The 13201-nt window shown below is 42.0% G+C and overlaps 1 protein-coding gene across 1 annotated transcript in view; it reads right to left on the bottom strand.

Annotated features, from left to right (window-relative positions):
- The window catches only part of dgkg (diacylglycerol kinase, gamma), a 103362-nt gene that overhangs the window by 14763 nt on the left and 75398 nt on the right, over positions 1–13201 (bottom strand). Inside the window, exons 23-24 of the mRNA XM_019876952.1 lie at positions 10216–10306; positions 9406–9607 (exon numbers count right to left, since the gene is read on the bottom strand). Coding sequence (XP_019732511.1) covers positions 9406–9607; positions 10216–10306 — 293 coding nt within the window. The remainder of the gene's footprint in view (positions 1–9405; positions 9608–10215; positions 10307–13201) is intronic.

Raw genomic sequence — 13201 nt, 5'->3', positions numbered from 1 at the left:
TCCAAGTCTTCGGATTATTGACCTCGCTCGCTGTTGACTCAAGAGGCCACGTTCATGTCTATGGCGACACGTCTTACAACCCTTTACAAGCACTTAAGACTGTTTTGCAAACCCCTGCCACTGTTAGAGAAATGGATTTGCAAGGAAATCTTGATCATGTTCAAAATTCCCTTGCAACAAAACCTGTTTGCCACAAGCAAAACTGTTTGCTTTAAAACTTGTATGAACCCTGACGAAACCTCAAATTTGCTCTGGTCACAACCATTCGCCACTCAGTGAGTTACGAGCTTTCGCAACTAATTACAAAACACCACTCGGCATGCTGGGTTCCTGTTGTCCACTCCCCCAGGATAAAACCATTCCTCCAAACTTAGCTTGGAGCAGTCGTGTGGGGCGTCATGCATATTTTGAGTAAAAGGACAGTTTGACTTTCTCCTCTTTCATCTAGAACTGCTACAAACAAGGCATATGCAGGAATAGTCGTTACGATTGATGTGTTATATTACCGTATTTTATTTTATGGTAACTTTTCTGTAAAGCGCTTTGTTACAGCTGCAGCTGTTGTGAAAGCACTTTATCAAGAAAAATGTATTGTATAGTCGCTCTTGCCTCGATAGTTTCTTGTTTCTTCAGTATTTTGGAGTTCTTGTTATTATTGGATGATTGACGTTTTGTGTAATTGGACTTTTGCCATTTCGGTTTGTGTATTTTGCGAGATTCAAGATTACCTTGCCGTTTACAAGCATTTTTTTTTTCTTTTTGTTCATATTGGCTTTTCCTGGTTTTGCATTGCCAGGGCTTTCTGTTTACACTTTGTCGGTCCTTCGTTTTTCTGTAAGTAAATATTTTTTGTACCATCATTTGTCTGAGTCAACGTTTGTGGGACGTGCTTACCATCTGGGCCTTTTTCGGATCGTGTCACACACCAATTGGAGATGCCTGCTTTTCATTGTACATAACACTCAGGGGAAAAGCAGATCAAAATCATCTTGTCACTGTCAAATATTTTCCACAAGTGATTTTCTTTAGTTTTTCTAATAAACAAAACAAAAAAAGAAAAAGACATCAAGGACCATATTTTCATTCACAAGTCTAGCACAAGTCTAGCGCAAAGCAAAGTCAAACTGTGCGCATGGCTTGAGTTTTCTTTATTTTTATATTTTGTTAGACTTCGGACAGGTAGAATTTGGAAGTATTTGCACTGTAGAATGGAACGTAACCGAGTCCCAACCAATCGTGGCAGCATCTCTCATTTGCATTAAAATCAGGGCGGTTGGAGCGTACACCATACTCTAACTTGCAATAGTTGTGCTGCACGGTCAGGGCGGTGCTATTCGATGATAATGACTACACTTCCTTCAATGATTTTCTTTTTTTCTACAGTGATTCAGAGGGATTGTCCCACGTTGTCAATTTTATAAATGAAATATGTTGACGTCCACCACAACGCCGAGTTTGTCTGCCTGCGCCTTGATCAAATCTACCACACATTCGATCTGTTTTTAGGTCATCTAAAGTTTGGTCTACTTTTTGTTACCCTAACGGTCCTCTCCTAATTTGGGGTTTTCTTCCCAAAATTATTCTCAGACTGTCAGAGATTTTCTCGGACAAACTTAAAGAAACGACTCGGCACACAGGAAAATTGTCTTCAATATCGACGGAAGCGGATCTCTGAGAGCGAACGACCGTTTAGTTGCTCCGCGATCACACTCAGAGCCCCCCCTCCTCGAGTTCGAACCTTTATTGTGACATATGCAAAATACAAGAAAAACACTGCCCCCGATATTTGCATACCGCACCCCTGGTCCGGCCCCTCGGTAGTGATTGGTTACCTGGGTGTGAGCTTTGAACCACCGGCACTTTGCCGCCTTTCGGTCTGGTCTACACTGTATCAACATATCGCAGACTTTGCGGATGACAAATGTCACCTGGGCGCGACGGGTGTTCTCAAATCGTCTTTTGTTGTTCAACCGCTGTTCCCAAATTACTCGTTCCCCCTTTGTGACCGGATCTGGCCCTCTCTCCTCTGATCGCCCACCCGCCTTGATGTGTTAATTGTGGTGTGGGCTGCAACAGCCCTCCGCCCAAATGGCCGGCACCTTCTGAACAGGAATTTGGGGGTGCTAATTACGCACCCAGACGCTTCGACGTGCCCAGATCAAATGAAACTTTAAACATGATACAATTTCGCCCATAGATTCCTCTAACACAGACATACAGTGAAAATTTGGCGCTACATGCTCTTCATTTGAAGCGACATCATATGGCAGATTGTCATTGCCAGCGTCATTAAGTCACTTTTTAGCTACGACGACGTAATGTGAAGTAGCCATCCACATATTAACAGTAACAATTGTATGAACTCGGGTCCAAGTAATTGTAATGTAATTCCTAAAACCTTCATCAGCCAAAAGCCTCCCTATTTAGAACATTAACTCACACAACACAGCAAATACCAAGTTCTTATTATGTCAACTAAAAACTGCAGCTTGCTCTCCCACCCTCTTCCTAGTACCCCCTTTTTATTTATGTTCATCAATTGGCTGCAGGAAGTTGAGGAAATTTGATCTGGTTGCATAGAGGAAGTAAACAAGGGAGGCAGCGATGGAGCACTGATAAACGGTGACGAGGGAACGAACCACGCCAGGAAGAATTTGCACGTAAATCCTTTTCCTGTCGTCGCCATGTTCCTCTGACTGTCATCTGTTTTCAGCCCAGTGACAAGACTGGTGCGGACGTTTGTGCCCCCTGAACTTTAGCGACAAATTGACTTATGGTGGCCTGAACATTTTTATTTTTTTTTAAAGTTTGGTAACCAACGCAAAAAGTCATTATGTAACTAGAATTGCACAAAAAAGAGGCATGATCCTTGCTACGAGAGTAATACTCGACACATGAAAGAACAGACTCCATTTGTTTGTTTAAAGTTTATATATATATATATATATATATATAAAACGTTACTTAACATCAGTTGAATAATCAAGTATTCGATTAGCAATATTTTTCGTGACGTTGTGTTTATATGATTTTAACAATTAAAACTTTTAGGGGAACCTTAACTACAACGTGGGACGTGAAATGAGTGAGTCTGACAATTGTGTGATACACAATGAATTTCATGCTGACTGATCATTTTCCAATGTGGCATTTAGCCTGTTTTACAAAAAAGCGCTTCAAATATCACTATACAAATATTTAAATAAGTAAATATTGATAAATGATGAAATCCACCAGTTCGTTGAACAAGTTCTTCAGGAAGGTCAGTTAAAATTGGTCACGTCTGGGTTTTTATTTTTGCATAATATTACTAACTACCAAACAAGCGTTAATATTTGACATGGTAGCGCAAAGTCCAACTGGTTAATAGTTGGACAAATGGAAAAAAGTGTTTTCTTAGTTTGCACACCCAAGTTTTTGATATTGCAGTGGGTCACCCGTGCAACCAGTCCAGGGTTCAGTCTGCCTTTTGCTCAAAGTCAGGTGACAGACTTCAGATCTCCGTGACCCTCATGAGGACAAACACTGTCGAAATTGGATGATTTGAAAGTCGCTAGCTCCTCCTTGGTTAATAGAGAATGATTTTTAATCGACCAATTATACCACTTAGAGTCAGGGGTGGCCCATTCCATTCACGCTATCTTTTGAGTTCTTCCTTGCCTGTACCCTGCCCCTTTAATGTAATTTGGTTAAGTTGTTCTGCTAATTAGCTAACAGACAGCAAAGAAAAGCTAATCTCCCTTGAAGGGATGGCGTGACATTCCCTCCAGCAGTGCTAACTCGCCGTTTTAAACGTCAATACACCTCAAATTACCTGAGGCATTTCGGTAAATATGCAGAGGAGCTTATTCGCTTTGTTTTCGATCAACTGAGAGATTTTTAAGGGACACGAATGACGCCATCATCCAGCGTACCTGAGTCCCGTCTCAGCTGTGTGCTGGCATAACATGACAAGATGAAAGTAGTGAAGACACGTACGCGCCGCAGGCTTTTTCGCAAAGCACTGGAAGATTACATTAACTCCAGCAAATGGATTTAAAAGCTTCACTTTACTGCACCAGACAATGCGACTGCCATAAGCAATTAGGTGCGTGATAAAGAGACACACACACACGAACGTGCACACAGGCCTGCACATAGAGCCACACTATGAGACCTGTTCCCAAATAGCTTTGACAGCAGAAGCTCATAAAATGAATTGCGATTTTAAGATTCCGGCACGTGCTTTACTGTCCATTATAAGATATGCAAATATTCAAGCAGTGAGCCATCAGGGCTAACAAGATGTATCTACATGTACAATCTTACTCTGTTTGTTCCATGGGATTGTATTAATTTATTCCCAACACTGTAGAGGGAATAAGGATTTTTTTTTTTTTGTAGATCAGATTGCAGAACCTGCCCAGGGCCCTCATAATCAGAAGCAATGTGACTGTTTCTTTAACCAATCAGACTTCAAATTCACCTCAGAGGGCCGGCTAGCTGGCCTTCAATAAAGTGCATTTATCTATCCTCTGATTGGGTGCTCAGAACAAGCCAAGTTCAACAAGTAAGAACGTCTGTGACGATCTGCACAATAATTGATTTGAGTACATTTGAGTAGGTATGATGTATTTGATTTGAATGTATTTGACCCTCTTTTACCGAACGCAAGTCTAGCGCAAAACCCCCGTCTAACTGTGCGCATGAGTGGAGTTTTCTTCCTGTTGGTATTTTAGTGTAAATGCAGGCAGAAATGGGGGGGTGTGCCGTTGTGGGAATGAACATAGTGGACTTGATTTACGGCCAAACGAAGCCGCTCTTCTCATTCCCTTTGAATTCAGTACAGAAGAGCTGTCCTGTCTACATTAGAGGGTGACAAGAGACTGGGTTTTCCCTCCAGTCTCATCCCAATCTCACAGAAAATATCCCATCCTGTCCCAGTCCCAGATCATCGTAAATTACAAAAAAAATCCTGCCCCGTCCCGCCCCAGTGAAAATGATTCCCACTCCCGGACGGCTCCCATGTTATTAAAATTAAAACACAAACAAACAAACAACTAAGGTTTTATTTTACTGATCTATTGAACAGTTTGTGGCCCCTTTCTCCTCATGGACTCTTACTATTTTGCAGAGCAGTTTTTTTCCGAATGCAGGGCACACATATCAGTGGAGCGCAAAATCTGTCTGTCTGTACCTCAATCAAAATCAGCAAAATCCCGTTACACCACCTGTGCCACAACTTAGACCTGCTTTTATCTGGTCTTAGATCGAGTCTACTTTCTGCTCCCAAATTATCAGGTGTGCCAGAAGCCTGGAATAATAAATGCCCTGGACTCACTGGAATGCCCATCATACCCCAGCAAGGTCTGCCAAATTTCCAAACACAGTAAACTAGACTTTTACACTGAGCACATTGTGTACCTGTCGCTGGCATTTTATCATGTTTTTAAATAAATGTCACTTCTAAATCGCTCCAGATGATGTACGTGGCACAGTTGCATGTAGTATCATATTGACGGATTGCATCATAATAGTGGTGGTATGAAGAGGTGGATTAAGTCAGATAAAGCCCAGATACCAAAAGCCTGGCCTGTCACTCTAATAGTCACATACTCAAAGAAGTGGGGCTACTTATACTTTTGAAAAATATCGGTAATTTGTGGTCACTTTTTCTTTATATATTTTTGACTTTTAAAGAAGAATCAGCCCAGGAAGTTGCGTGAAATAAACATTGAGACTTGAGCGTCACCATAGATGTTATCACTTGTCAAATTTAGCCGAACTGGTTGTGTTTGTTTTACCGAAGTTCATTTCTTTTTACACGCGACACGTGACAATTGTTGATGTCGAGATATGAATCACCTTTCCACTTTGTCACTCAAGTTTACTTTGATTGTTTTTATGTGTGTACGTATATTAACAGTGTTTACTTTATTTTTACATTTGTGTGGCAGCTAAGAATGTTGAACTGTTACTTAAAACAGTTAATGAAGATTTTATGATTGCCACAGTTTGCATGTGCAACAGTTTATTTCCTGTGGGGAAATCTAAATCCCCAACACTTGGAAGTTGACCAGCATTCCAGAAGAGATTGCATTACACCCACGGTTCTGCGATTTGGCATGCATAGTCTTGAAGTATGAATTTGGTTTTTGAAGTTATTGTTTGCTCATCGTAATTTAGTTGGCCAAACCAAAACTGACCAATCCCCCTAAACATTAGCAAACAAAGTCCTGTAATGTACACAACAAACCTAAGTAGCATGTCCTAACTCTTCACATTAAAAAATATTTAACTTGTACAACTGTTTGGAGCTATTACCTGAGAAATCAATTCATCTACAGGACACCAGGTGAAAAACAGGCGCTTCAGCGAGAGGTAGAGTAGAGTATGAGGCTAGTGGAGTTATGTTGGAATTACAGCGTTGTATTTTTGGTCAGCCGGCATGAAGAGATAAGGATACAACTGGGAGTGAGTACAGCGTGTGTTTCTTTAAGAGGATACTTGAAGGACCGAGTGGGAGAATCAGGTCAGCGCTTAAACAGAGGCCAGGAAAGGCTGCAAAGGCTCTCACAGCCACTCACAACATGACGTTTTGTGTGTGTGTGTGTGTGTGTGTGTGTGTGTGTGTGTGTGTGTGTGTGTGTGTGTGTGTGTGTGCGCGTGTGTGCGTGTGTGCGCGGACGCGCATACGTGTATACACTTCACTGTAAGTGTACACTCCTGTACACTGGCCTATTTTCTCTCTCAGGCCAAATTTCATTGGGCATTTTCATAGCAGTTAGAAAGGGGCATTTGTGCCATTGTGGGAGTGAACCCAGCCGACTTGCTTCCTGGCCAATGGAAGCAGCTTCTTTCATTCCCTTTAAATTCAGTCCAGTAGAGGCACCCGCTCTACATGACGGAAGGATAAACTTACCCAGTCCATTATATCGAGCTTTCACAACCGCTGCAGTTGTAACAAAGCGCTTTACAGAACATTTAAAATACTATTTCCAAGAAATCAGAATATTGAGCCATACGGAAGGCGCATCGGATTATAAGGCGCGCATTGTCGGCTTTTGAGGAAATGGAATGCTTTTAGGTGCGCCTTATAGAGCGTAAAATACGGTAGCCTCAAATTAAACCTGAACGTCTTGTTTGTTTTATTTCAAATCCATTGTGGTGGCATTAAGAGTCAAAAAGATAAGAATTGTGAGTGTCCATGTGCCATGGATGAAGAGGTGAAGAAGTTTTTTTTTTAAATGAGCTGAGCTCATTTACGTACAGTATGATTATCATCAGGTTGATAGTTACAATATGCATAATAATCCCTCTGTCCCTGTTGCAACTGAATCATGACACATCTTAGTCTAAGACAGGGGTGTCAAACATACGGCCCGCGGGCCGGATCCGGCCCGCAAAGGAGTTTAATCCGGCCCGCGAGATGATTATGTAGAGCATGGTGTCAAACATACGGCCCGCGGGCCGGAACCGGCCCGCAAGGAGGTTCAATTAGGCCCGCAGGATAATTTAAAAGTGAAAAAAATGCATTAAAGACAGAATTAATATTTTTAATAAGGTGCAATTCATTGAGTATCCGCAAGGGGACACTGTTTTGATCAGAGAAGAAGACAACAGCAGCCTCAGTCCGTCACTGTGACAGACCCATGACAGCAGACGCTATCAATAGCACTCTCACATTTACACATTTAATAGCACTCTCCTTAGTTTGTAAGATTACATTTAGATTTTATATGCACGTGTAAATGGTTTAAAACTTCCTTTCTTTATGAATCTCGTTTAATCTTAAAGTGCATTACTATATTTTTCAAAACCAATTACTTGTTAAAGTTTGTACAATCAGTGGGATCAGTTGCAATGCATATATGTGAATTATAAAAGTAAATTGCACATTTGTCGAAGGAAATGTAAGGTGCTTCATGAAATGTTTTGTAAAAGGTATGTTCATTTAATTTCAACATTTTCCTAATGTTCTTGTGCTTCTTTATACCAAAACAAAGGAAAAAGACATTGTTTTGGTTATTTATAGCAAAGTATGGTATCATTTTAATGGTCCGGCCCACTTGACATCTACCAAGGCCGTATGTGGCCCACCATGTGAAATGAGTTTGACACCCCTGGTCTAAGACATATTTTATAAATTGAGCATTTTATTGAGTGTCATGATTCGATCGGTGTTTTCTGTGGAGCCAAGACACCTATTTTCAACCACTTTAGTGACAAAGGTACTTCCTCAAAGTGAAATCTGGGCATCCATACAAAGTAGTTGAACATAAAGCTGATACGTATATTTGGAGAGAGGCCATGACTTAAGAGGTGGTTTCACCGGTTGATTATATCTAATGGCATTCAACCGAAGAGCATTTATTTGCTATGCCTGCCACTATATGTCACTGGGATGGATAGAAAAATAAAATCATAGTAATGAATAAAATAGTAACACAATAACAAATATAAAAAATAAATAGGGCGGCCCGGTGATCCAGTGGTTAGCGCGTCGACCTCACAGTGCAGAGGTACAGGGTTCGATTCAGACTCCAGCCTCCCTGTGTGGAGTTTGCATGTTCTCCCTCGGCCTGCGTGGGTTTTCTCCGGGTACTTCGGTTTCCTCCCACATTCCAAAAACATGCATGCCAGGTTAATGGAACACACTAAATTGTCCATAGGTGTGAGTGTGAGCGCGGATGGTTGTTTGTCTCTGTGTGCCCTGCGAATGGCTGGCAATCGGTTCATGGTGTCCCCCGCCTACTGCCCGAAGCCAGCTGGGATAGGCTGCAGCACCCCCGCGACCCTTGTGAGGATAGAGCGGATTGGAAAATGAATGAAAAAATAAATAAGAATAGTATGAACTCGTACTTTCACTTTTGACCAAATTATACACATACTTGATGCAAGAGTCAATGCATGCTTTGTTTTTATATGTAGAAAATAGATGACTACATGCTTCAGATTGAAACTGCATGTGATTATGAATTATACAATCTAATGTGCATTACACTCCAGAGGTCGCACCGTTAATTTTTTTTCCACCCTCGTTTTGTTAATGAACTTTTGAAAGAACTGATTTGAATGTTTCATGATTTTGTGGAACGTGTTGCAACAAAAGCACCTCCTGCATAAAAAGACTCTTTGGGCCAGGGGAGCAATACATTGTGTTTCCTTGTCATACTTTTCACAATGACAGTTGACTTTACTGTACAAATACAGGCGTGCTATGCTAATGGCGCTGAATAAGTGCTCAGCGCTTGAGGCTAATGGCTGCACACAAACAAAAAATGGATTAAAACGAGTCATTGAGGCGTTCTCGTGATGTTCTTCTGAGTGTACCCTCGCCGTCTCCACGGCAACGTGGCAGGGAAAGAGACCGAATGCCGTTGCTGTCCTTCGTTCAGGACAGTAAACTCACTGACTTGCACTCACCTTGCATGCAAAACTTGAGCCCTTTGGGGTCGGTGACGGTATTGCTTGGGATCCTTTCGGGAACCTTCTTGCTCATACGGTTGTAGTTCCGCCGCCTCTTGGTCTCACCCCACAGGTTGGAGCCGCCGTGCATGCTGGGAATGTTGAGCACAGCGATGCCCTCCAAGGAGGTATTGCTCAGGTCCAATATGATGCCGTCGCACTGCAGCACAGAAAGTTAGCAGAAGTATGACTGAGCAGTCATTTTTTGACAGCATCCATGAAAATAAAGCCTACTACCAAGCAAAATGTAGCGGAGGCTTTTTTTTTCCTTCACATTACACTCTGCGATTTGAAATGTGCATTCTGCTACATTGCGATGTCGATTTGAATTCTATTCATGCTTCAGCCCTACTTATGAGTGGCCCAGAACATTTTTCTTCTCATAATTGAAAACAAATTTGGCCCTTATACATCCCTTATACTGTACTTGATACCCTTGGTAGCCATGAGAGTGTTTTTTTTTTTTTTTTTGTAATCCACCACAATTATCAAACAGCAAGCCTTAATGTTGATACAATTTGTATTCACGAAAAACAAAAACCCGCCATTAGTCATTTAATCCACAACCGCAATAATCAATATGATGCTTAATTAATACCTTTCCAATGGCAACATTATCTTTGCAAAGACAGAGTGTTTTTCCACCTCCTATATCGAATCACATTGTTGTATTTGCTTAATTAAGAGTTAGAGGTCGGGAAGGCCTTCAAAATGGAAGACCTTCTTTTATTCCCATATGCTCAGCACTCTTTCGCAGCGTTGACTCACCTCAACCTCAATGCACTCGTTGAGCTTCTTGCAGGTCGCTGCAATGGTCTCGGTGGTGCCGAACTCAAAGTACCATAGCTTGTTCTTCATTCTGACCAGCAAAACAAAAAACGTGATCGATCAAGGACACACGAAGGAACAATTGGAATCCTGCCATCACATATTTTTGTTGTTGTTGACATAGTGAAGCTGTCCACTGCCTTGAGTCATGTCAACAGACTTTCATTACAGCTCGGGGTAATGTGACCCAGCAGGCCAAAACGGCCCAAAAGCAACTTAAAGCTACACAAATCCAACTACTGTGTTCATTTTTCATCCAAACTGTGCGCATACGGTGTCCTCAGTGACCATATTCATGGGGATACTGTGCATACAACTTTGCCAAAGGTGGGGTGTGGGCTGACACACTGCCGGTGGACACCGTAAATCGGGGCAAATACCAACCTGTCAGTCAAAGCAACAAAGAGGCCAGTCAAAAGCGCCTAGCGGACAGACATGCCGTGATGGATGCAGTGTCATTTTTGTCTTCGTTCTCTTATGAATTGGAACAGTTTTGGGAACGAAACATGAGCATTCTTACCTAAGGTAGAGAACAAAGAGCTTGCAGCTCTTCTATAAAAGACAACTTGATCCAAACTTCGACACATTGGGTGCGAAAAGATTCACGGGCGATTCATTTTAAAGTGAATAGCTGGATTCACTGGGATTATTACTCGAGTCACTGTGGTTTGGCTCAGTTCGAGAGGGTATGATGCAATGAGTTTCTTGTCATTTTAAAATATGAATCATCTTGTCAGTACTGTAACTGTGGTGGTTTAAAATATGAATCAACTTGTCAGTGCTGTAACTGTGGCCTTTAACCACCACAGCAGCAAATTCTGCTTGGTGGTTGCAAATCAGAACTGACCTCTTTGTCCCCATTGTGGTAATTCCTTGTCTTCTTCCGATATGATAGTGTGTGTGCGGCATTGTGTAAGAAGGGCTTCAAACAGATGTCAAGGCATATTCCCCAAGGCAAGCTTTCATTCACAACCACAGGCAACAGCAACCTTCCTTGGCATCACTTGCATAAACATACTGTAGCTGGTAAAGTCAGGCCTTCAAAAATAGAAACCCCCAAAAATGTCAAGAAAATCCTGCTCATACCTGGCTTTTTCCTCTTTTACTGGTTCTCCCTCAGTTATAAAAGCTGCATGTTCAGAAAAAGAAGACAATTTGTATGTGTATTGTATGTGGTATGGATCGCCCCAATGCATGTAGCAGCACGGAGGGCCTGTCCTCCGAGGCAAGTTTCTCCTACGGGAGACCAAATAAAAGTCAAATTAAAAAAAAAAAAATCCCCAAAACATAAAAATTCTCATCAATTACCGGTAAATTGATGGAATAATTTTATTTCGTCAGTGCGCTTATCTGTTACGGCAAACAGCTTCTCCTCAAGCTAAAAACCAACTATGAGTGACTCATTGTCATTCAGCGCTAAATCTAGCATGGAGCAGTAAAGTCGACTATTGGACTTAGCTATTCAACCTAAAATGCAGTGTGACGCACTAAGGTACCAATGCCCAGGGGGAAACAACCAGTTATGTGAACCAACGTAACGTTGACCAGGAGAAGCTAACTTTGTGAAGGCTACCCGACTTATGGTCAGGGGGAAGCAACAGTGTCATTGATTTGTGATTTCCAGTACTACGCTACCAATAGTAGCCAAGAGCTTTGTGAACCACTCTGCTAAAAATTACATAGAATGAACCCACAGCTGTGTGAACCACTACACCACCAATAGCCAGGAATAACTTCTTTATTGGTTTGTTTTGGAGAGATACTGACAAAATAATCCATTATAATTTGATAAATCATTGATTTTAAAAGATAGAGCTGAACAGGAACATCCATCCATCCATTTTCTGATCCACTTATCCTCACAAGGTTCGCGGGGGGTGCTGGAGCCTATCCCAGCCGTCTCCGAGCAGTAGGCAGGGAAGACCCTGAACCTGTTGCCAGCCAATCGCAGGTCACACAGAGACGAACAACATCCGCGCTCACACTCACACCTAGGGACAATTTTGAGTGTTCAATCAGCGCGCCATGCATGTTTTTGGAATGTGGGAGGAAACCAGAATACCCGGAGAAAACCCACGCAGGCCCGGGAAGAACATGCAAACTCCACACAGGGAGGCCGCAGCTAGAATTGAACCTCTGCACTGTGAGGTCGGCGCGCTAACCACTGGACCACCGGGCCGCCTGAACAGGAACATAAACAAGTAAAAGAGAGATCATTTAGGCGTACAATATTTTGACGCCAAGTTGGAAATCTCAAAGATTTTGTTCTTACTCTTGGAGTTTTACACGTTGGTATGATTGACTAGCGTCTATGTTGTGTCCCACCTCCCACCTGCAGCCAGGTGTGATCGGTACCTATAGTCCTCCCTGGACAAGTAGTATTGAAAATGAATAGATGATATTAGGTTCATCCTCACACCTTTTTAGGGACAGTGTTTCACCAAGAGTCCAATAATTGAGTGTATGGTCGAGAAGATTGTACCTTTTGGGACACAAATCTCCTCCTTTCAAGTGACCGCTATCATCTTGTCTTCTACCCTATACCACTGATTGAGATTTGTGGCTGATACAGGTCTGACCATAGATGCAATTCCACCAAACATTTTGTTCCACAGCTTCCTGGATCGCTCAAAAAGTACAACCCTACTAATATGGTCTTCTTTTGGTCACTGGACTAGTTGCCATGATCCAAACCCAGAATGGTTCTCCAAATGTTCCCCGGGGTAAAGTTAAGTTTGGTAAAGTTCCTGTGTCGGAAACGTGGTATATTTCATAAATGTTTAGCATGTGTCTTTGAGTTTGAGAATGTTGGTGAATCTACGTCATTCTGATGATTATGATTTTCCCCGCCTGAGTCTGAAACATCTCACCCTCCATTGGTCGCCAAGTGGCATACTGTGCATCTCACCATATATAACACTAATTA

Source organism: Hippocampus comes, unplaced genomic scaffold, assembly GCF_001891065.2.
Source record: "Hippocampus comes isolate QL1 unplaced genomic scaffold, H_comes_QL1_v1.1 scaffold110, whole genome shotgun sequence".
Lineage (NCBI taxonomy): Eukaryota > Metazoa > Chordata > Actinopteri > Syngnathiformes > Syngnathidae > Hippocampus > Hippocampus comes.
The sequence above is the reverse complement of the archived record's forward strand: the minus strand, read 5'-3'. Positions and strand labels throughout refer to the sequence as shown.